This window comes from Pipistrellus hanaki (genome assembly GCF_964339955.1).
Source record: "Pipistrellus hanaki genome assembly, chromosome: 16".
Lineage (NCBI taxonomy): Eukaryota > Metazoa > Chordata > Mammalia > Chiroptera > Vespertilionidae > Pipistrellus > Pipistrellus hanaki.
In genome coordinates this window covers 34,193,280-34,215,677 of record NC_140518.1, presented here as the reverse complement: position 1 = coordinate 34,215,677, position 22,398 = coordinate 34,193,280, and the positions used below count along the sequence as shown (strand labels likewise).

Genomic DNA, 22,398 nt, shown 5'->3' with positions numbered 1-22,398 from the left:
TAAAGAATTCAGAAGGAAGAGAGTTTATTCCAATGAAAAGGATTTTGTTAAAGTGCAAAAATAAATGTGGGGAAAAAATTAAAGTTTTTGCTCTATTCCATTATGTATGTAATGAAATTGGCTTAATGGAATTTGCTCTGGAAGAATGAAAATGATTGTGTATATATGCTCCACATAATGTCAGTATGATTTTGGTAAATACCTTGGAAACCGTAAACATGGGTTCTGTGGTGTCCGAATCTTGGGCTAACAATGTTCTTTACTTGGCTGCTGTGACTTAGGGCAGAGAGAGGGGAGGCTCCTGGAGGGGCTGGAGAGGAAGGAGGAGAATTCCAGCCCGAAGATCCCTGAAGAGAAGAATCATGGGAGGTGAGGGGTGTGGGCACTTAGGACGAGGACCATTTCTGGAAAGAATGCATTTAAGAACCAGAGACTTGGTCCTGGGCACATTTCCACTAGTGTCCACTCTTCTCCGCTATTTCTGCCTTTACTGCCCGCGCTGTGGGGACCCAGAGACTTTTCCTCATCTGTTGGTTGCAAACGAGGGCAAGTGCGTTCTTTCAAAAGGAGAAGGGACGGCTGTGAGGAATTGGCCTCTCCCGACTTTCCCCAATTGGGAAGAACCTTAGCTTCTCAAGAAGGAGGCTCTCAGCTCCCTGAGGTCAGCGCAGAACAAGTGGACAGCCCTGAGCAGCGACGCTTTGTGAGGGTTACTGTGTGTGGACAAAGGGCGTTCAGAGAATTTTATTTATTCATACTGTCTCCTTTACAATTAGCCCTCATTTCTCATTCACATTTAATCTTCAAAAGAGCATTTAAAAATCTCTTAATGGTATCACAACTAAAGTTCATTCTCATTCAAATATGGAAAATTTAAAAACTGTAAGTCTGCATCCTTGGTTTCTAGTAGCATTATACATTACTTGAAAATATACATTTAACTTTATGCTTTTTGTATATAGTATCTATTATATTTCAACTTAAAAAATTGAATTTAAAAACTTTATTAAGGATGTTAAACAATCGAAGTATAATGTATAAAAAGCTTTACAGAAATAAAAAATACACTTCTTTGAATAAGCTATGTACACAATATGCTACCTTTAAAAGATATCCATTAATTAATTCATTCATTCATTCGAGAATCTGCCCAAATGCCCACTGTGTGCAAGGCTCCGGAGAGGTGCCAGGGATATGAATAAGGCACATTAAATCCAGCGCAACCCTGCCCTTTGGGGCTCACAGACTAGTGGAGCTTTTGAAGATACTGCCTACCAAGCTAACAGGAAGTGATGTCTAATGTAAAGAGGAGCGAATACTTTTTGCCTTGAGTGTTAGTATAGTTGTCTTGGCAAAAGCTTCTTTCTTTTCATAATATGCGGCCTCATTCACAAACGTCGGGTACACAATACAGTCTCCACCTAAAGGAACTGTCTTCCCATCAAGAGTTAAAAACACAGGATCCTCAGGGCGCAGCGGTTTCCAGTCTTGATCCTTTCAGGGAACAAAATACATAAATTACATTTGGTTTCTCTCCTACTTTAAACATTTCTGTGTGAGTCTGTAGACAACTGAAACAGTTAGCACTAGATTCTGTCAAAAGAGATACTTGAGAGATACGTTGAGAGCTTGTGAGTGATCTGACTAAACAGACTGAGTAATAATTTGGCAGCAGTTTTAAGAGTTTCCCTTTTAATATTTATAACAGAGTTTGCCTTGAATGTTGCCAAAAAGATTTGTGATTTGTTATATTAAAAGGGAAATCTCAATGCACGTCTCCCTCAGGGTATAGTCTACCTCTTGTTGGCTGAAGTTAAATTCTGTTCAGCAAAATTTAGAAACTATCCATTAAGAGCCTTCTGCGTGTAAGACATTCTGCTGTTGGGAACAGAAATGTGAGCAAGGCCGGGCCTGCACACAAGGAGAGCCTGTCTGGTGGGGTCTGGTGAGAGAAGGGGGGCGGTCTGGGAAGAGTGGAAGGCAAGGTGGATGTTTTTCATACGTGTCCCTACATTATGATAGCATAGGAGTTAACTGAAAGTCCCATACCAGCAGTTTGGAACTTAAATACCACTGTTGTCACACCATAGGAGGCTGAGAGCAGATCTTCTCAAACACTGATGTGATTGAGGTTCACGCAGGGATTTTGTTAAAGCGCAAATTCAGATCCTATAGGTCTGGGGAGGGCCCGAGAGTCAGCATTTCTAACATTTCCCAGCAGCAGCAGCACTGAGTGTTGGCTAGAAAAGCAGAATTCCATTCTCCACTCACACCCACTCAGTCAAGATCTTCACATTAACAAATGCCCCAGAGTCACAGGCTCAGCATTCAAGTTTGAGAGGTGCTGCCTGAGAGTAATTTCCTCAACCCCGGCTGCAGGTGGTCATTACCTGGGGTGTTTACAAACAGTGGAGTAGAGCGACTGGACCCATCCCAGATATGTCAAATCAGAGTTTCATAATTTTTAAAAATTTACATACAGAAAAATGCATTCATTTTTGTGTATAGTTCTGTTATACAGTTAGACATGAGCAGAGCAAGGATGATGGGCCAGTATAGAACCTCACCAGGGCAGAAAGCCCCGGATGCTTAGCAAGGGGCAAAACTGGGAAAACAAGGACCTCGCCCCCTGGGTAACCTTTTTCTTTCCTAGCATATCACTGGCCATGTCTTTAGACTCCTTGACCTTTCCCTCCATAAGGATAACATCTAGGCCTCCGTTGTATTTCAGTTCCAGGCCCAGAAAAGCAGCAAAACCAGACAAGTGATTCTGTGGCTGCATCAGGACCAGCTACATTGACTAATGACCCCCTGCCCTGGCTCCGGCCAATCAATGGAGACCAAGACCTTGAAAGGACACACCTGGAAAGCTGATGAATATTCTATTGAGGCTCTCCCCTGAGACCTCCCCTAAGATTCCCACCTGCAAGAGAAAGATAAATACTTTCAACACAAAGGACCCAGTGCCAGTGTCCCCAGGAGAACATTCCAGCACCATTCCCCTTTCCCCCTTCCCTCTAAAGGACCCCAGGAGACTTGCAACCAGGAGAGCAATGGGCAGCGGCAGCTTGTCCTGAGCTTGTCAGTGAGCCAAAGCAGCCCAGCCTCGGCTCTCCTGTTTCATGGTCCTGAGTGTGTTTTTGCTGCCGCCAATCAACTCTTGCTTGCTTTGCTTTGCTTCAGTTTGTCTCTTAATCGAAATCTCTCCTTCAAGAAGACAAGAACGGAGGTCTTGTCGTCTCATCCGTAACAGTTCTATGAGTTTTGACACATGCATAGCATAGAGGCATATAGCCATTAACTGTAATCAAGACATAATTCCAGCCGAAACTGGTTTGGCTCAGTGGATAGAGCGTCGGCTTGGGTCTGAAGGGTCCCGAGTTCGACTCCGGTCAGGGGCATGTGCCTTGGTTGTGGGCACATCCCCAGTAGGGGATGTGCAGGAGGCGGCTGATTGATGACTCTCTCTCATCGATGTTTCTAGCTCTCTATCTCTGTCCCTTCTTCTCTGTACAAAATCAATAAAATATATTTTAAAAAAGACAAAAAAAAAAAAAAAAAGAAGACATAATTCCATCACAAACTCCCTCTAATTCCCTCAGGCTACTCATTTAAAGTTCACTGTTTTTCTTTACTTAAAAACAACCCCAGATGATTCTATAGAACAGTGTGGCTAAGAACTGCTGCTCTGGACCAGTTGTTTCCAGGCCGAGAGGTGCCCCAGAATAACCGCAGGGGATTCTTTCACACACAGGTGGCTACTCCCACCTGCAGAGATTCCAATGGAGTGCAGTGCTACACACACCTGAGCCACAGGAAAATCAGCTGGCGGACCTCATTGATATCCTGTCTCCACCTTGATGGAGCAAATCAGAATCTCTGGGGACCTAGGGATTAGGATTTTTAAAAGCTCCTCAGGTGGTTCTCCTGTGTTTGAGAAGCACTGCTTTAGTGCTCCTCTCATAAGCTCCAGATATTTGTGGCGACATTCCCTAGATAATTTCAGTGAACATCCCTAATTAAGAACCATGATTCTTAGAACAAAATCTGAATTCGTACCCAGGTCCCTGCCTGTGTCTCTGGCTCCAGGGTCTACTGTCCTGTTTTCTCCAATGACACTGGTCCTCGTGCCATTCAGCAAACACTTCAAGTTTCTTTGGGGCCTTTGCCCTTGTTCTCCACGTAGCTGACTTACCTCCCAGGTTCTAGCCTCAAACTTTAGTCTCAGAGGCGGCTTTTTCTGATGATTCCATTGACTAGGATCCCTTTGCTAACCTGCACTCTATCATTCTGTTTAAATTTTTATGTAATTTAATACTATTAGAAATGATCTAATTTACATATTGCTTACTTACTCATGGTATGTTCTCTGTTAGTATGGAAGTTCCCTGAGGGACTTTGTCTGCCTTGAATCTCAGGGCCCAGAAGAGGCTGGGCCTGAATTATTTTAATTATTTATTGAAATAATTAACCAATCAATCCCTCCGAAAGAATACTGAGCCATTCCTTATTGTCTATCAAATCAAAGCTAACCTTTCTAACTTTCAAGACCTATCACTAACCTTGCTCATTGCTGATTTCATTAATCTCACTTTTCTGCCTCCCCAGGATGTCCTTGAGGAATATGGAACTTAAAAAGTCCCATGTTACCTGTAGTGCTTCCCTGGCCTCACCCCAATCTTTTTTCCCCTCCCTCCCTCCCTCCCTCCCTCCCTCCCTCCCTCCCTCCTTTCTTTCTTTCTTTCTTTCTTTCTTTCTTTCTTTCTTTCTTTCTTTCTTTCTTTCTTTCTTTCTTTCTTTCTCTTTTTCTTTCCTGCCATTTCCTGACTCTCCTTGGGTCCCCAATATCTGCTGCTTGTCTGGTTTGATCTCACTTTTGTTGCCTAAAGCTCCCTCCTCAGGTTCCTGCCTGGATAGAAGGCACAGGACAGGATTTGCTCACTAGTGTGTATTTTTGGGCAGGCTACTTTATTAAGCTCTAAGTCTAGATGACTATTATTAGTGTCTTTAATTGGAGTTTGAGTGGGATCCGTGGTTTTCCACAATGATCACCCGGGTCAGAAATCAGATGACCTCACAGTGGGGTCCTGGCATTGTATTTTTAAAATTTATTTTTATTGTTGAGAGTATTAAAGATGTCCCCCATTTTCCCCTCCACCTGGCTCTCTGGGCAACATGTAGCAGGGCTGAAAGCTCTGGATGAGGTAATCCACCAGGTATCTTCCATCTCTGAGGTCTGAGTGTTCAGGGTACACTCAGTGGGAACAGAGGTGTTAGCTTTTTAGAATCTGCTCCTCCTGCTTTTACCTTTGCCTTTTCCAGATTCAAACCTCCTGTACTCTGCTCAGACCCCTTTCCCCCTCTTTCACTGGTTATTGATCAAACCAGACAAGCAGCAGATATTGGGGACCCAAGGAGAGTCAGGAAATGGCAGAAAACATTCCAAAGAAAGAGGCTTTGATTGTTTTGCCTAACTTACTCAGTGGTGATCACAGGGAGGTGGCAGCAGTGTGGTGAACTGCAGAGCACATTAGCTCTGCATCTGCCACTGATAGCTCGATGGCTATGGGAAAGATCTAACTTCTGAGCTTCTGCTTTCTTATGCTAAAATGAATATAATTCCTACCCACTGCCCTTGCCTTCTTGACAGCTCTTGTCTGACCACCCCTCCTTGCCTCATTAGTCTCTTAGAGCATCTGGTTTTCTTTATTTTAACCTACACTTATATATAGACTGTGACATTCACAAGAATATGGACCATGTTCAATGATGTATCCTACAGCCAGCACAGGATGCACTCAGTAAATATTTATCACATGAAGGTATGCACACCTTGCTTACACTGCACTGTATTTGAGAATACAACAAAGGAGCCAACATACATAAGATCCTTTATGATCTATAAAACTCTACTCACTGGGACGGGGGCTGGGTGGGGTGGGAAGAGGGCTCATATTTTGAGTATTTTAAAGAAACAGTAAATGTTACCTGCAGATTAGGGTGGATAATAGCAGCAATTTCTCCATTTTCATTTCTGGGATAATCAACTTTCTCCATTATTTTATAGACTTCAACAGCACAAGGAGGAAATTCTTTCCCTATGGCAAAAACAAAATGTATAAAATGGCAACTGAGAAAAGGAAGTTCATACTTTAAGGGTAGAACAATAACCAAAAAGTGAAGACATATAGTTGCAGATTGAATGTCAAATGTAATTGGGGAAAAAAGAAGAAGACAGTCACAGGGAGCACACCATGTCAGCTGAGGATGTTCATAAACAACACGAAGCCAAAAGATATTCTCGAATTATTCCTATTAACACACTCTTCACAAGTATACCGATAGACAGTGGAAGAACGCACCTTAAAAAGCCAGTGTGAGAGAAAAGAGCCTGGGGCTGGGAGTCAGGACCCCAGGACTCTAATCTCCTCACTGTGTAACCCTGAGCAAGAGGCTTAACTTCTGGAGTCTTGTGTTCTTTACCTGTCAAAGGAAGGTTTGAACCAGCTGGTCATGGAGCTCCCATCCAGCTCTGACATTCTATGCCTGCATATGCTCAGGAGACTTGTAGCAGGTTAGGTGACTTCAGCATCATGCTCCTTCTCTTAACTAAGTACATTAACCGCTGGACAGATCTTGGGATGCAGGCAGTCTGATACCAGTGGAGTCCAACTTCCTAAGATGTAGCAACATGAAGCAACCCAATGCCCAGAAACTTGAAAAAGGAGTAGTTTACATGCACCAGGCAATGTCTGAGCAAACAGGATGAACTTTCATTAAATGTAGGGCCCACAGTGTGCTATGGCTGCAACGCAAAGGAAATCTTCCTTTTCCCTTAGAGCAGAAAGTACAGTTAGGTTGGAAGGTGAATATCCTGTGGTCACTTCTGTATCAGTTAGATTTGGCTGCTTAACACACTATCCCAAAATCTAGTGGCGTAGAACCATGATCTTTTAATTTATCTCATGATTCTGTGGGTTGGTTGGGCGGCTCATCTAGTTTAGGCTGGCTTGGCTGATTTCTAATTGGCTTGCTCATACATTTGAGATGAGCTGGCAGATCAGCTGGAGGCTAAGTGATCTAAGATGGCCTTACTCTCATGTCTGGCATTTGACAGGTGTCAGCTGGAGCTACAGAACTATTGGCTAGGGTGTCAGAGTCCTTTACTTCACAGCTTCCCATTATCCAGAAGGATAGGGTAGACTGATTCCCATATGGCAGTGTGGGGTTTCCAAGGGCAGCAAGAGAGCAAGCCCCAAGGTGCAAGTCTTTTTTAAGGCTCTTCTGTGACACAAAATAAGTCACGTGGCCAAGCCAAACTCAGGGGGTTAGAGAAATTGACTCCATTTCTTGGTAGAAGGATTTAAAACATCACATTGCAAGGGCATAGATGCAGGGAAGGAAATAATTTGTGGCCATTTTTACAATCTACCAAACCTGTCAAGGTGAAGATGGAAATTTATCAGATGTCACCTTTTTAAACCAGAAGGTCCATTGGGAGGGAAGGAAAAAGAGGTAGGACACCAAGGAGTATGTTTGTTGCTACTTAGAATCTCAGAGTTAGAAGGAGCCTTGAATGCCTGACTTCATTGATGCTTGGGTATTCTCCACATCTTTCTGGCCAAGTGTGGGCCATTCCACTGTTGGTCAGCTTTGTTAATTAGAAATTTCTGTCTCCAGTTAACTTGATCTCACTGATTCTATTCTTCCCTCTGAGTCACAGAAAACATGCCTAACTGCTATCCAATAAAGCACTTCTGAAACTCTAAAGTAGAATTACCCTTAAGCGTTCTTTTGGCAGTCTCAGTATTCTGAGTTCTATCTATCACCAGCCACATGTGGCAGGTCCATGAGGATATATGTGAAGGTACTTTGTAAACTGAAGTTCTATGTGCATCTGAGGGATTACTTTTATCATGGTTTTCAAACTTTTCAACATTCTCAACTCTCTCCTTGGCTAACCTCTACTTTATAGACGTTCCTCCTGAAATAGGACTCACAATTTATTCACAATTCTCCAGGTGCTGTTTAGCCAAGGCAAAAAAAGAGGCCATCACTGCCCTCATCCTGGGATTTTTTAAAAAAGCATAAAAGCAAAACTTTGTTCCTGATGTATTTAACCTAAAACATTCGGTTTAGACAATTGTTAAAGATTGTCAGGATTTTTTGGATCCACCTTCTGAACATGTTTTCCTGCAGGCTTCCTGCCACCTATCACTCGTACAAAGGCATATCTCATCCAAGTCACTGAGAATAATGCTGAGTAGCACAGAGCCAAGGATGGAGCTTTTCTGCACATTTCCAGAGACTTTTCTCCAGGTGGTTATGCTCAGCATTCTTTGGATAATGCTGCTTTTCCACGCTAGGTAAAAATCCACCGAGATTGATAGTCTAAATTAATAGTGGCTTAAAATGTTCAAATCACAGAACCAGTTGCTTAAAAGAAATGTTACAGGGTAAGAGCAATAGAACAGATAGAACTGCTCTGATTAAAGGACAGGGGTTTGTCTGTCTTGGAGCTACTAAGACAACTAACTATTAGATCCCCACCCCTCTGATAGGAATCTATGGACTATGATTTGAAAACCATGTTTTTCTGCTCAGGTTTGTGGTCTTCTACTCAGGGCATCACTTCTTAGCATTCTATATTCCCACACTTACTATTTGAAGGTGTGAATGAATGGTGACCTTTCCAATACCGGGCCCATTATACCGTACAGAACCCATCCTCAGACAAAGGTGGCAACAAGCTGATTTTCAGTCTTTATGACTTTGGAGTCAAAGGATTCCCAAGCACAGAAAAAAATGCCTGTGACTGCAGTAAGGTGCAATAAGGTGACCTTAAAGAATGATATTCTCCATAGACACTGAACTATCCATCAGCTTTGTCACTATAGTGACCCATTCCTCAACAACAATTTGAATTCAGCCTGTTGGAATAATTATTTCCATAGGATGTCTTTTTTTATTTTATTTTTATTTTAAAAAATTAAAGTAAACTTATTCTAACAATAATTAAATAGACTACTTGTTTTTGCTGTAGTTTTAGATTTACTGGATATATGAATAGATAGTACATAAAATTTCATATATCTACCAATTAAATTACATATATATATATATATATATATATATATATATATATATATATATATGATTTGAGAGAGGAAGGGAGAGGGAGAGAGACAGAAATGCTGATGACGACAGAGAATCATTGATAGGCTTCCTCCTGCACACCCCACATTGGGGATCAAGCCTACAATCCCTGGTTTATAGGTTGATGCTCAACCACTTAGTCACACCAGCTGGTCTTATTACTTTTTTCTTTTTTTAAACTATATTTTATTGATTTTTCACAGAGAGGAAGGGAGAGGGATAGAGAGCTAGAAACATCGATGAGAGAGAAACATCGACCAGCTGCCTCTTGCACACCCCCCATCGGGGATGTGCCCGCAATCAAGGTACATGCCCTTGACCGGAATCGAACCTGGGACCCTTCAGTCCGCAGACTGACGCTCTACCACTGAGCCAAACTGGTTTCGGCTAGTCTTATTTAATTACAATGCATAATCCTTATTGAAAACAATTAAAACAAATTTAACCTGTTTTTCCTCTTTCCTTCCTCAATAATCACAGTTTGATGTGTTTTCTTCAAGGACTTTTCCTGAACATCCACATATATATGTTTACATATTCTAGCAAGTGTTTATTATTATTATTATTATTTTAAATATATTTTATTGATTTTGTACAGAGAGGAAGGGAGAGAGATAGAGAGTTAGAAACATCGATGATAGAGAGTCATTTATCAGCTGCCTCTTGCACACCCCCTACTGGGGATATGCCCGCAACCAAGGTACATGCCCTTGACCGGAATCGAACCCGGGACCTTTCGGTCCCCAAGCCAACGCTCTATCCATTGAGCCAAACCGGTTTCGGCAAGTGTTTATTATTATTGTTATTATTTTGGGGAAATTGGTATACTGCATGTTTTGGTCTGCAATTTGCTTTCTTTAATTAACAATGTATTTTGAAGCTCCTTCCATGGTAGTTTGACTGTTTACCAACTGGTGAATATTCAGGTTGTTTTGTTGGCACAAGCAAAGCTATGGTAGCCACCTTTGTATATGACATATTGGGTGTGCATGTGTCTGTGTTTCTTTGAGATTCAGAATTGCTGCATCATAGAATTTGTGCATTTTCAAAAGTGGGTACTGTAAAACCATTCTTTAGAATGTCTTTCCCATCCTCCTTTCCTACACCCTTACCAACACAATACTGTCAGATTTTAATATTTTCCTACTCTAATGGGAGAAAATATTTTCTCATTTTAATTTTCATTTCTCTAATTACTAGTAATATTGGATGTCCGTTCATATGCTCTTTAAATATTTATATTTCTTAGTATATCATTGTTTTTGTTTTTTTTTAAATGGGGTTAATAGGAAAATTAGGAGAGCCTTAATTGGTAGTGGCTTTTCTCGAATGTGTCTATTCTGGTCATTGAGGAATGGCTGAAGTGAATGAAACTTTTAAACATCACCTAATATCCTGAGCATGGCAAATTTGACCGAGGCTACAATTGCTATTTCAGCGTTTAGTAATGAAGTTAGCATGTGTGCTCATCTCATCTCCGTTTTCTGATATATTTACACACACACACACACACACACACACACACACACACACGTTAACAATTAACAACTCTTGTTTACTACTTACCTTCATTGAAATTATGTATAAAATCAAGAGCATATTTAATCATTTTTCTCATTTGATCTAAAATATCAGCTCTCAGAACCCCTTGAGGCTGGGGACCAACTTCTATGCCTAGGTACAGAATGGGAGATAGTCACATTTATGTAAGCATTAGAGTATAAAATTAAACATTTTAAGATATCAAGATATAGAATTCCAATCATGAAAAATCGGTACAAAGTTAGGCCATGTAGCACCATGAAAAATTATTTGAGACATAATGTTGGGCAAAAAATAAGGCAGAACACTTACACGTTCAAGTTCTATGCAAAGTGAATGAAGACTGGGAGGGAACATGAAAAAAATCAGAGTTATGTTACAGTTGCAAGATCTTAGGGTCTTTTTTGTTCTTTAAGTTTCATTCAATATTGCCAAAATTAAAAAAAAAAACATAATAAAGTCAAAGGGATGGGAAAATATATACTGCAATATAAAAAGCTGCCAAACATATTAGTAGATATGTATTCTCGCTAAGAGCAGCATTGCCCCACAGACATCATACACCAAGATTGCTCTTTCAGCGTGTGGGAAACATATGCTTTATTTGGTGTCACAGAGAAACAGGTTTTCTATCCCTTATTGTTAAGCATTGATTTGTTTCAAATAATTACCTAGACTTGGATATTTAGCTTGCTCCAACTGATTCTTTAATTATGCACCAAAAGTATCACTTATTAAGTAAGCAAAATGATTTTAAATTTGCTTACATTGTTTGACAACTTTTGTTTAATTATATACTAGAGGTTTGTGCACGGCTAGGGTCCCTAGGCCTGGCCAGAAATCAGGGCTGATTGGGGCCTTCTGACTGCTGGGCTGGGGCCTCCCTTCCCCAGCTGCTGGCAGGGGCCTTCTTTCATTTCACACGGCCCCCTGGTGGGCAGCACATGTTATAGCAAGTAATAGAACTCCTGGTCGAACTCCCACAGGGACACTTTGCATATTAGTCTTTTAATATGTATAGATTTTTATTTATTTCAGAAAAAAAAGGGTGAGGGAAAGAGAGAGAAACATCAATGATGAGAAAGAATCATTGACTGGCTACCTACTGAACAACCCCCACTGGGGATTGAGCCAGCAACCCAGGCATATGTCCTTGACTGGAATCAAACCTGCGATTCTTTAGTCCACAGGCCACCGCTCTATCCACTGAGCCAAACCAGCTAGGGCGACAACTTGTTTTGAAATTAAATTGCTCTTGGTAAGACTGTGACAGCAATTATAATGATTATAGTGTAATCTGCCAATAATTATGCTAATAGGGCATTTAGGAAGGAGAATGGAATATAGAAAAAAGAGACTGTTTGAGAGGGTTATGAGAGTGCTTGCTTGCATGCTGGAAATTCTGAAAAGTAAGATGAGTTCACAGCCCAGTAACTAATGGGGCGAACATGTGAATGGATAATAGTTTATGGGACACTCTACTGCAAAGAAGGGGCTAAGTGGGATGTTGGGAGAAGATTTTCCATGGATCTTTTGTGTTTCTGCCCATCTTACCAGCAAATTGATGATTGCCGTGGTTCCAAATTATTTTTCAAAAATATTTGTATAGTGAACAGTATTGAAAAATAGGAATGATGTCTTCCTTGGAGCAAAAGGCAGGCATATTTATTGTAAGTTCTCCCAGCTTATTGTTTCCTTTATGAAATGCAGAAAGTTGCTCAGTGAAATTGAGGAATTATTTTATATAGTTTGAACCTGCCCAGAGTGAGTTTGCTTACTACTTGACAATTATAATTGACTATTATAAGTCAGAGTGATGAGCTAAGGTAGCTGTAAATATTTTTAAAAAAGAATTTTCTCAGAGTTTCGTGTAGGACATATTTTGTGCAGTTGTGACAATGCAAAGTATGACTTACCAACAGGATACTTGGCTATAGAACGAGTGGTTGCATATTTAAGGGAAGGATGCTCAGTAAGATAAATGTAGCAGGGTAACGGAGCCAAAGAGGTCTGAAATGAATTGAAAACATCTTTCTCATTATGTCAAGACCATACGTTTTGTTCTCTTTGCTGCTAGAGAGTCAATAATGCCTTCAATATATTTTACTATATCAACTAAAATTAGTAAGACAGCTTTATAAAACACACTCTAAAATCCAATGTTGTTCTTAAAATTTTGAAAACATAAATAAACTACATATAAATTGAATGATGCATGGTTTCCTGGGTAAAATGTACATTAAATTCTCAAGAACAATGCTTAAAGAATATGAAATAAATTTTCTTTCCGAATGGATTTGGTTGTTTCTTTTTTAAAATAAGTGGTTACACTTTCTGTTTAGCTTAGTAATGCTCTTAAAGAATTTTGTTTCTGCCTGACCGGTTTGGCTCAGTGGATAGAGCATCGGCCTGCAGACTGAAAGGTCTCAGGTTTGATTCTGGTCAAGGGCATGTACCTTGGTTGTGGGCACATTCCAAGTAAGGGGTGTGCAGGAGGCAGCTGACTAATGTTTCTCTCTCATTGATGTCTCTAACTCTCTATACCTTTCCCTTCCTCTCTGTAAAAAATCAATAAAATATTAAAATACATTTTTTAAAAAGAATTTTGTTTCTAACACTATAGTCCAGGTCTCTGAATGAGAATTCAAGACAGGCCTCTCAAATTTGATAACAATGTCAGCTATGCTGCTTCCATACCCAGCAACCAAAGCATTTAGCTTTTCTTCAATGAGCAATGAAGAATAGCTACATTATGACCTCCTACTAGAACTACCTAGTTATTGTCAAAAACTCAAAGGAAACAAAAATAATAATATCTACTGTCTTCCAGACATTAAGCTAAATGATTTAAATACTTTATCTCATTTAAGGTTTTTAACAGCCATATAAGTAAATGTTACTAAGTCAACTTTATCAAATGAGGAAAGCAATGTATCTTGTCCAAGGTTAGTGAATGAGAAAGGCAGGATTTGAACCCAGGTTCTCCTGGGTACATGAGGCAAACTCTTTCCATTAAATCATACCAGCTCTCTGGAAAGAAGGAAAGGTATTTATTACATAATAATAAGCATACAGATGATTATTTGTATTTTTGCTTGGTTGTTATTTCCTAGCAATTTTTCTCTAGCTACATGCACTGTATTGCTAAATTTTTCATCTTGTAGATTTCTGAGCCTTAAAATGATTAGCTATATGAAATACTGAAAGATCAGATGTATGCTGGGGCATCTGAATCAAATGGAGAGAAGGACAGACTAAAGAGAGATAATATTTTTATCGTTGGTCTATAGTCAACATTAAATGACTATTTCTGCAGCTTCCTAAAACTATAATTGAACTACTTCCACGACACCATTTTAAAGTTTGGTATTAATTTTACCAAATATCATTTGATTTGACAGCTGTCTGGATAAAAGATTTATAATTTTATAGATACGAGAATCTATAAATGTTTTATTATTCACTGTATTTATTATTTGATTCATTTCCTCTCCCTTTTCTCCTGCTTGTCACCACAACCTCCATTCTGGTGCTCCTTCCACTTCCCCATCTTTCTTAGACCCACCCTCCTGACACTTTTCTGGTTGCTTTATATCTATAATTGATTTAAAAGTACAGGTCTTATGCTAACTTAAAAAATTAGTAACATTGACATTACCTTAATGTAATGAAACATCTGAATTAAAAAGTCATTCCTGGAATCTTCAAGAATAAGAGTGCACCCCATATTAGAAGTAGTATTGTGAAGGTCAAAAATAACATCATAGGAATCTTCACTGTCTTTTGGACCAAATAAGTGATTTATTTCTTGAGCCCTTCTCACTTCATATGGCAAATTCTCTGACATATTTTTGCTGTTATTAGCAAAAAGAAAAAGATTAAAAATATCTGTGGCTGATATAACACAAATATACAATAAGAACACAGTGTATAAGGAACCAGTTGCCAAACTTTAATATGAAAAACCTGTGAGGGAAGTGGAAACTTATTTGAAACTTTACTAATGAAAAATTACAATTTTTTCTTCATTTGGTTCTATGTACTATTGCATTGGCATGATTACAAATAATAATTCATTTATGTGGCTGTCAAAGGAAGAACATTTCAAACAGAATTTACCACTTGACTTCAACCTCAAACAAAATTTATTCATTGATCTAATCAACAATTTCTTAGTAGTTATGTCCACCGAGATATTCTGGGCCTAGTCTAGGGGTGGGGAACTTTTTTCTGCCAAGGGCCATTTGGATATTTATAATGTCATTTGCAGACCATACAAAATTATCAACTTAAAAATTAGCCTGCTATATTTGGTTTGACATTTAGTTACTTCACCTCTAATGCCTTGGCAGGGCCAGACCAGATGATTTCCCGGGCCTTATCAGCCCACAAGCCGGATGTTCTCTATCCCTGAGACAGACAATCAAATGCAATTATTTTTGTCCTTTAGCTAATTCCAGTGCATAAAAATAGTTAAATTTAGATAAAGTTCACATTCTTAATTGAGGTCTGGGAACTACTAATGATCCAGGGATAAATTTTACAGACAAGTTTGTAAACCCTGAGAAAATGCAAAACTTTTGCAAGTATATGCAAAATTTTTTCTAGGATAAAGCTTAATAGTTTTTATTGAATTCTGAAATGAGTCTCTACCTGTCCCCTTCTCCCTTCCAGCAATGGTTTGGATACATTTTTTTTCTTACTATACATGATGATGATTTAAATTTATTTTCCCGCATTAAACCAACCATTTATCTATAATTCCATCTACATATTTCTATTTCCTGACTAGTTTTGCTACTATCTTGCATCTGGATAATTCCTGCTTGGAATGCAATCAAGAAGGTGGAGCAGCTGTGATTTGGTTAGAAAGCAAAAACTTTGAGGACTAAAGTGCACCTAAGGATGGTGCAGTGGGAAGATGGGAAGAACTTGTGGCATTTATGATATAATTGAGCTATTGCATCTCTGGATTTATTATTTGTGAAAAAGAAAATCTTATTTATTTAAGCCACTGTCTTTATGTTTCTGTTGTATATAACCAAACATAGTTCCTAATGAATATATACAGAGTACAGATGATGTGTTGTGGAACTGTGTACCTAAAATCTGCATAATTTGTTAACCAGTGTCATCCCAATAAATTAAATAAAAAGGAAAAATACTACAAAAAGTTAATTTATGTCCTGGTTGGCATGGCTCAGTGGTTTAAGCAATGGCCTGAATACCAGGGGGTCGTGGCTTTGATTCTGGTCAAGGGCACATACCTGGGTCATAGGTCTGATCCCTGTCCCTGGCCAGGGGGCCAGTCACATTGATGTTTCTCTCTCTCTTCTATCTCTCTTTCCCCTCCCTTCCACTCTCTAGAAATCAAAGAAAAAAAAAATACCCTTGGGTGAGGATTTTAAAAAGTTAGCTCACAAAACATCTCTATTAGATCCTCTCATTCTCACCTGATTTGCTTCTAATTCTCCCTCCCAGTTGCTCAGAGTCAAGTTTGAAGTTTTAAGCCTCATGCCTGGAGGTCTGGTCCTCAGGAAGAGTCCCAAAGGAGGAAGCTGAAAGAATAGGCAGAGGAAGGTACTAAAGGGTGCATCACCCTAACTGCTACTGAAATCTATCCTGGGTAAGAGATTGGTGAAGAATTTTCCATAGGGGACAGACATAAGATTTGCATGTTAGGATGATTCCATGGCAGGAAGAACTGGAGTAGACCAGATGCAGGAAGATTCTTCAGGAAGCTCCTCCGACTGCCCACAGAACACATAAACTAAGGTAGTGAAAATGCAGAGGAAGATGACATAATTGGGAAAACTTAGTGATCCACTAGACATGGAGGGGTGAGGAATGAGGAAGGTTCTAAGATGATTTTCTTTTTCTAAAAAAAAAAAAATCTTTATTGATTTCAGAGAGGAAGGAAGAGGAAAAGAGAGATAGAAACACCAATGATGACAGAGAATCATTGATTGGCTGCCTCCTACACATCCCTGTATATCAAGCCCACAACCTAGGCATGTGCCCTTGACAATCCTGGGACCCTCAGTCTGCAGGCTGACGCTCTATCTACTGAGCCAAACCAGATAGGGCCTGAGATGATTTTCGTAGAGGATTTGGTGGGTAATGGTGATATCACTGAGTTGGAGAACACAGGAAAAGTAACTAATTTGGGAGAGGAAGCACAGGAGAAGGTAATCAATTTATGTATCTCATAAATGTCCATAACCACACTGAGAGAGAACTGTCCAGCCTCTGAATGGTGTTAAAATGTAAGAAGTAGAAGGCAAATTTAATTTAAAAGACTGCTCTCACTGAAACACATACTACTGAGCGTTCCTAAGAAAACTCATCCTAGTTCATTTAAGAGTTATTGGGAAGTTAACATGTCATCTATATGAGTTATACTTCAACAAATTCTTACTTATAATATGAGTCAGTTAACAGCTATTTAAGTGAACAGATAAACTTTAATTATATTGACAAAACCTCATTCATGAAGATAAAGCATTTTTGAAGTTAAAATTTATGCTAGTAAAAATAGGATTGGATATACAAAGTATGACTGATGTGTAACTGCCCTGGAAAAAATCTATTCCATAAAGTCAGGCATATTTGTACTAAAATTAGTAACCAATTTTTGATCTGAAGTGAGGTTATACTTAAGTAACCCTCTAAACTCAAATGACCATTTATTAGAAAATGAGTACATAAAGCAGTGCTATGTTAGTTGTTCCTGCCTCATCTTATATCTTAGCTACTCATCTATGAACTCCTTAAGGGTAGAAGCCATGTTTGCACATGGCTTTGTACTTCCACAGTTCCTGGCACAGTGAAAAGCAGGTATTTAATAATATTTTTAGACAAATGAAAGAAGTGATAAAAAGAAAATACTTAGGAACCTACATATCTACAATAGTAGCTATAATAATGTAAACAGAGGCAAAAATAACTAATCAAAACATACCTGGAGTGTTATGGTTGAATACTTTAATTAAATATTAAACAAAACATAACATTTTTCTTAACTAGAACTTTATATACTATCATAAATATAGTTGCATGAAAACATAGTAGTGAATCACTTAGAAAGCTAACAAGTACATAAGTACCTGAGTACAGTGACCAAATACTAATTTAATGCAAAAGACTATTAATTCTGGTCTTTTAAAGATAGATTTAAAAGTAGAACATTTGTTATTTATCTCAGTCTGTACAGAATACATTTAAAAATACATTTAGCAATGCTAAAGTGAAGTATAGTCCGATGCTTAAAAAAGTTTATGAAAGAGCATGTGAATGCCCAGTTTAGAGAAATAAATAATTCATAATAAAGTGCAATTAAAGTGAAAATGATCTTATTCACAGTAGCCACTATATGAATAGACATGAATAGCACACAAATATGTGTTTTCTCCCACATATAACCACTTTTCACACACACACACACACACACACACACACACACACGCATTCACAATATATAGTCTTACCCAAGATTTCCAGGGTCAAAAACTCGATTCAGGTCACAGTCAATATATCTGGTACACTTCTTCACGGCTCTTGGGTTGGTGATAAATGGTTTTACCTCCAGCCCTGTTCTCTGAATCTCAGCGCCATGATCTAGCCAGTGCTTGACCAGAAATACTCCTGTTAGCTCATTCCCATGAGTTCCTCCAAAGATAGCAACCTTTTTTATGGGATCTTTAACAACATGGTAAGTCATTTTATCAAGTAATTTTTATCTGATTTCTGCAATTCGGGAGAAAGAAGAGCAAAGAAAACTTACTTTCTTAAGAAATGTTTAGAAATCTAAACCTAAATGAGGCTTTTACCAAAGGGCAAAGTGCAGAGTTCTCTTGAGTGGAGTGTATTTTAATTTCCTGTTGCAAGTCTGAGGTCTGTTTATTATAGGGCACTCCCTTTGTTAGCCCTGCCCTTTACCATATTTGGATCAAAATATGCAGAGATCAACTGGAGTTACAGCTATTTACTTTAACTTCTAACTCCCTCAAATGGTTGGTAGATCTAAATGCAGTGATAAATCAGTATCTCACAATAAGACAAAAATTGTGTTTTCTCCAGAACGCCATCTAATGGTGCTTTCATGTCCATGTGTAGTAATAAAAAGTTTATACTTTTCTAAATATAAAAATATAATATGCATATTATTATTCAATATTTATAATTTCTACTTGTATTTAAAAAGATTTCTTCTCTGAAATGAGTTCAGGCACACCTCCTCATCTGAGAGCATTGGAATCTTAGCTCTACAAAAGTTCCAAAGGCAGATCCTCAGAGACCTCCTCTGGAACTGCATCATTTCTTTCAGAATTCTTTTTTATTGTCAGACATGCAAGACCCAAAGCAATGATCACCGAAACTTAAAAAGCTATTTTGAAACATGCCTTTAATTTATTTTTCATAAAGTTTTTGGTAATCCTCTGCCAATTTCTTTAGGAATCTTTCTCACTTTTTTGGCTCAATGCTCACTTTTTTTGGCACAATGCTAAAAAAAAAAAAAAAAAAGTAACTGTTAGTGATTTTCAAATCTTTGTAATGCCTGAAAATGTCTTGGAGCATGCTATCTGTGCTAACCAGATTATATGAGTTTATGTAGATACAGTCAGCCCAATTTACTGGCAGCAGAGGCTCTCCACTGGGCTGTGTTACTCAAGAGGGAGTCTTATTAGGGGAGATTAGGCAGAACACTAGGATGGCTATATTCCTTTGGAGATATGATTCTGAACCAAATCTGATTAGATGTCATGCTCAGTCATCCAGAAAGTCAAATGTAATCAAGTACTGCAAACCCTGTGTGTACTACCGTGTTTCCCCGAAAATAAGACATCCTCCGAAAATAAGACCTACTTATTACAGGTTTCTTTCTGAGTGAAATATAAGGCATCCCCTGAAAATAAGGCCCCCCCATAGGCTAAACATGAGAGATTTGGTCCACTGATTCTGAAAGAAATGGAGTCACAAGAAATTCACCAGGAAATTCAGGAATTGGATTGTTATGATTATGTTCCAGAAGATCATATGATTGTCGCCGAAGCTGGTTTGGCTCAGTGGTAGAGCATCGGTCTGTGGACTGAAAGGTCCCAGGTTTGATTCCGGTCAAGGGCATGTACCTTGGTTGCGGGCACATCCCTGGTGGGGGGTGTGCAAGAGGCAGCTGGTCAATGTTTCTCTCTCATCGACGTTTCTAGCCCTCTATCTCTCTCCCTTCCTCTCTGTAAAAAATCAATAAAATATATTTTAAAAAATCAATAAAATATATATTAAAAAAAAGATGATATGATTGTCATTGAATAAATAAGTAAATTCTTGATACTGTAGGATTCACAGTTTGTCTGGTTTGTGTTGACAACTACCGTACTACTGTACCGTATACAGGTAATAAATTTCCTTTATTTTCATTTAACAATAAATGTGTACCATATTCTTCTTCATGGAAAAATAAGACATTCCCTGAAAATAAGACCTAGCGCATCTTTGGGAGCAAAAATTAATATAAGACACTGTCTTATTTTCGGGGAAACAGGGTAGCAATGCCAGATTGTTTGCTAGGGGTGCAACAAGAGGAGTTCATTACTGCAGAGCAGTTTAATCTGTCATGTTTTTCTGAGTGTGTTATCTCAGTTTATTCACATATCTACTTTATTGGATGTGGTAGGTACTGACACCCCATTACAGGGTTAAAGGAAAGATAAGTTAAGCAACTTGATGAAGGTTCCTCAGCTGCCAGGAGAAAACCAGGCCTGGGACCCAGGTTTTGTGATTTTTAAGTTCAAGTTCAGTGTTTTTCCCAGAACAATAGGGTGCTTCCTGTTCATTTTGGCCTTCCCCAAAGTCCTAATTTTGCTCCTTTGGAATTCACATAAACAGTCACTACAGTGTGCCTCAGAAACAAACAAGCATACAAACAAAATACATGATAGAAATACAAAATGTGAAAACTTCAAAACATTTACTCTATCAATTGCTATGGTCTTTCTTTAAAAGATTATAATGTAGAGATAGTGAAAGCAAAATAGTGAAATCTAAATTTACATATTAAAGTGACTGGCCTACCCTAACTAAAAGCCCCTGTAGCTTTTGATTTTCTACCCACATCATTGCACATTTGAACACTTCAGTGCAGAGAGGCTGAAAACGAGCATAAATACAGACAGATGCTAGTCATCTTGTGTAGTTACTTTGGTTTTAAGAGCGGTAGCTATGGTGAATTATTAACACTTGCTTATATTTTGTTAGGATTTCTGACGATTTGTGGTTAGTGGTGTCCTTTGCCCTAGTCGTTCTGAAAGTGCTGCTTCAGTTATTTACTCGTAGCTGGCACAGATGACTCCTATTTTAAGATTCGTTTTATGGAATTTTAACAGATCAGCACTTTGAAGCCCATTTAACATTCAGAAGTAAAGCTTCCCTTACATACAAAATGAGTAACTTTTTTGATAGTTAATAAATTCCTGTAAATCTGTCCCATACTTACCTTGTTTATTGTTAGAGTCTGTCTTCTGTGGAAAGCTTTATTAGAGAAAAGGAGAGCATTTCCTTAGAGCTAGAGCAAGTGGCTTTTCATACTCTTTTACCCAGTTAACTTCCGAAAGATTTTAACTCCCTGTTTCCCAAAGCACACTAAAATTTAGAGCCCCACAAAAACCACATTAAAAAAAAAAAAATTAGTCTAGCCCTAGCCGGTTTGGCTCAGTGTGTAGAGTGTCAGGCCACAGACTGAAGGGTCCCGGGTTCGATTCCGGTCAAGGGCATGTACTTGGTTGCAGGCTTGATTCCCAGCCCTGGTCAGGGCATGTGCAAAAGTCAACCAATCGATGTCTCTCTCTCATATCGATGTTTCTCTTTCTCTGTATTTCTCTTCCTTTCACTTCCTCTAAAAATCAGTGGAAAAATATCCTCTGGTGAGGATTTAAAAAAAATAATTTTTTGAAAGTTCAGAGAACTAATAGTATACAAAGTGGAACCCTTTCTAGTTGTCACAATCTCACTATTAGGTTGAATATTTAATGTTTGAAGTACAAAAAGAATAAACCTAGTAACTTCCAGTGCTAAAATTATTTTGTGTGTGGATGGTGGTGGTGTCAGATTTATTGGTAAAATAATGTAGTTTAAAGCAAAGGGAGAATAAACTTTTTATAGTCATGGCTATTCAATAGATCAATGCCAGAAATTTTGTGGGAGTCAAATTTCAGGTGGGATTGTTTTCAAAATAGTATGATTGAGAGATAAAGAGGTTCTTTTCTCAATATTCTATGTAAGGTGTCTCATATATAATGTGGAAGTCTAGTAGTCATGTAGCCAAATTATTCTACTTTAATTTTCTTCTTCCCCCTAGGCAGTGGTCAGCAAACTCATTAGTCAACAGAGCCAAATATCAATAGCACAACGATTGACATTTCTTTTGAAAAATTGACAAATTTTTTAAACTTAAACTTCTTCAAATGCCACTTCTTCAAAATAGACTCGCCTAGCCGTGCTATTTTGTGGAAGAGCCAAACTCAACGGGCCAAAGAGTCACATATGGCTTGTGAGCCACAGCCCTAGGGTCAGCTGTCATCATCCTGAACAACTTTCTAGGTGGAAATAAATGATAGCCAGGACAAGATAGGGATAAGATAGGTAAGTTTGTAAGCTGCTATCAAAGATTCCACCTTGCTAATGTGTGTAATTCCTTATAGATAT

The 22,398-nt window shown here is 38.7% G+C and overlaps 1 protein-coding gene across 2 annotated transcripts; it reads right to left on the bottom strand.

Annotated features, from left to right (window-relative positions):
• Nucleotides 1-729: 729 nt before the first annotated feature.
• Nucleotides 730-21,282, bottom strand: ASPA (aspartoacylase). 2 transcript variants are annotated; one of them, XM_084863029.1, is made up of 7 exons: nt 21,191-21,282; nt 18,186-18,444; nt 14,357-14,552; nt 12,615-12,708; nt 10,723-10,830; nt 5,989-6,098; nt 730-1,494 (listed from the first exon to the last, which is right to left on the bottom strand). In XM_084863029.1, the coding sequence occupies exons 2-7, from the start codon at nt 18,416-18,418 to the stop codon at nt 1,297-1,299; spliced, it is 939 nt and encodes a 312-aa protein (XP_084719155.1). In that variant the 5' UTR covers nt 18,419-18,444; nt 21,191-21,282; the 3' UTR covers nt 730-1,296. The 2 variants fall into 2 exon arrangements, with proteins under 2 accessions (XP_084719155.1, XP_084719154.1); XM_084863028.1 differs by lacking the exon at nt 21,191-21,282 and having other exon boundaries at nt 18,186-18,604.
• Between the last annotated feature and the right edge of the window lie 1,116 nt (nt 21,283-22,398).

What these genes read in the sequence shown, in the direction of transcription:
- ASPA (XM_084863029.1), bottom strand. Translation starts at nt 18,418, where the DNA reads ATGACTTACCATGTTGTTAAAGATCCCATAAAAAAGGTTGCTATCTTT. An exon ending in TTTGACCCTGGAAATCTTGG is followed by an intron (nt 14,553 to 18,185) that starts GTAAGACTATAT and finishes TGCTAATAACAG; the next exon opens with CAAAAATATGTCAGAGAATT. An exon ending in TTATCCACCCTAATCTGCAG is followed by an intron (nt 1,495 to 5,988) that starts GTAACATTTACT and finishes GTTCCCTGAAAG; the next exon opens with GATCAAGACTGGAAACCGCT.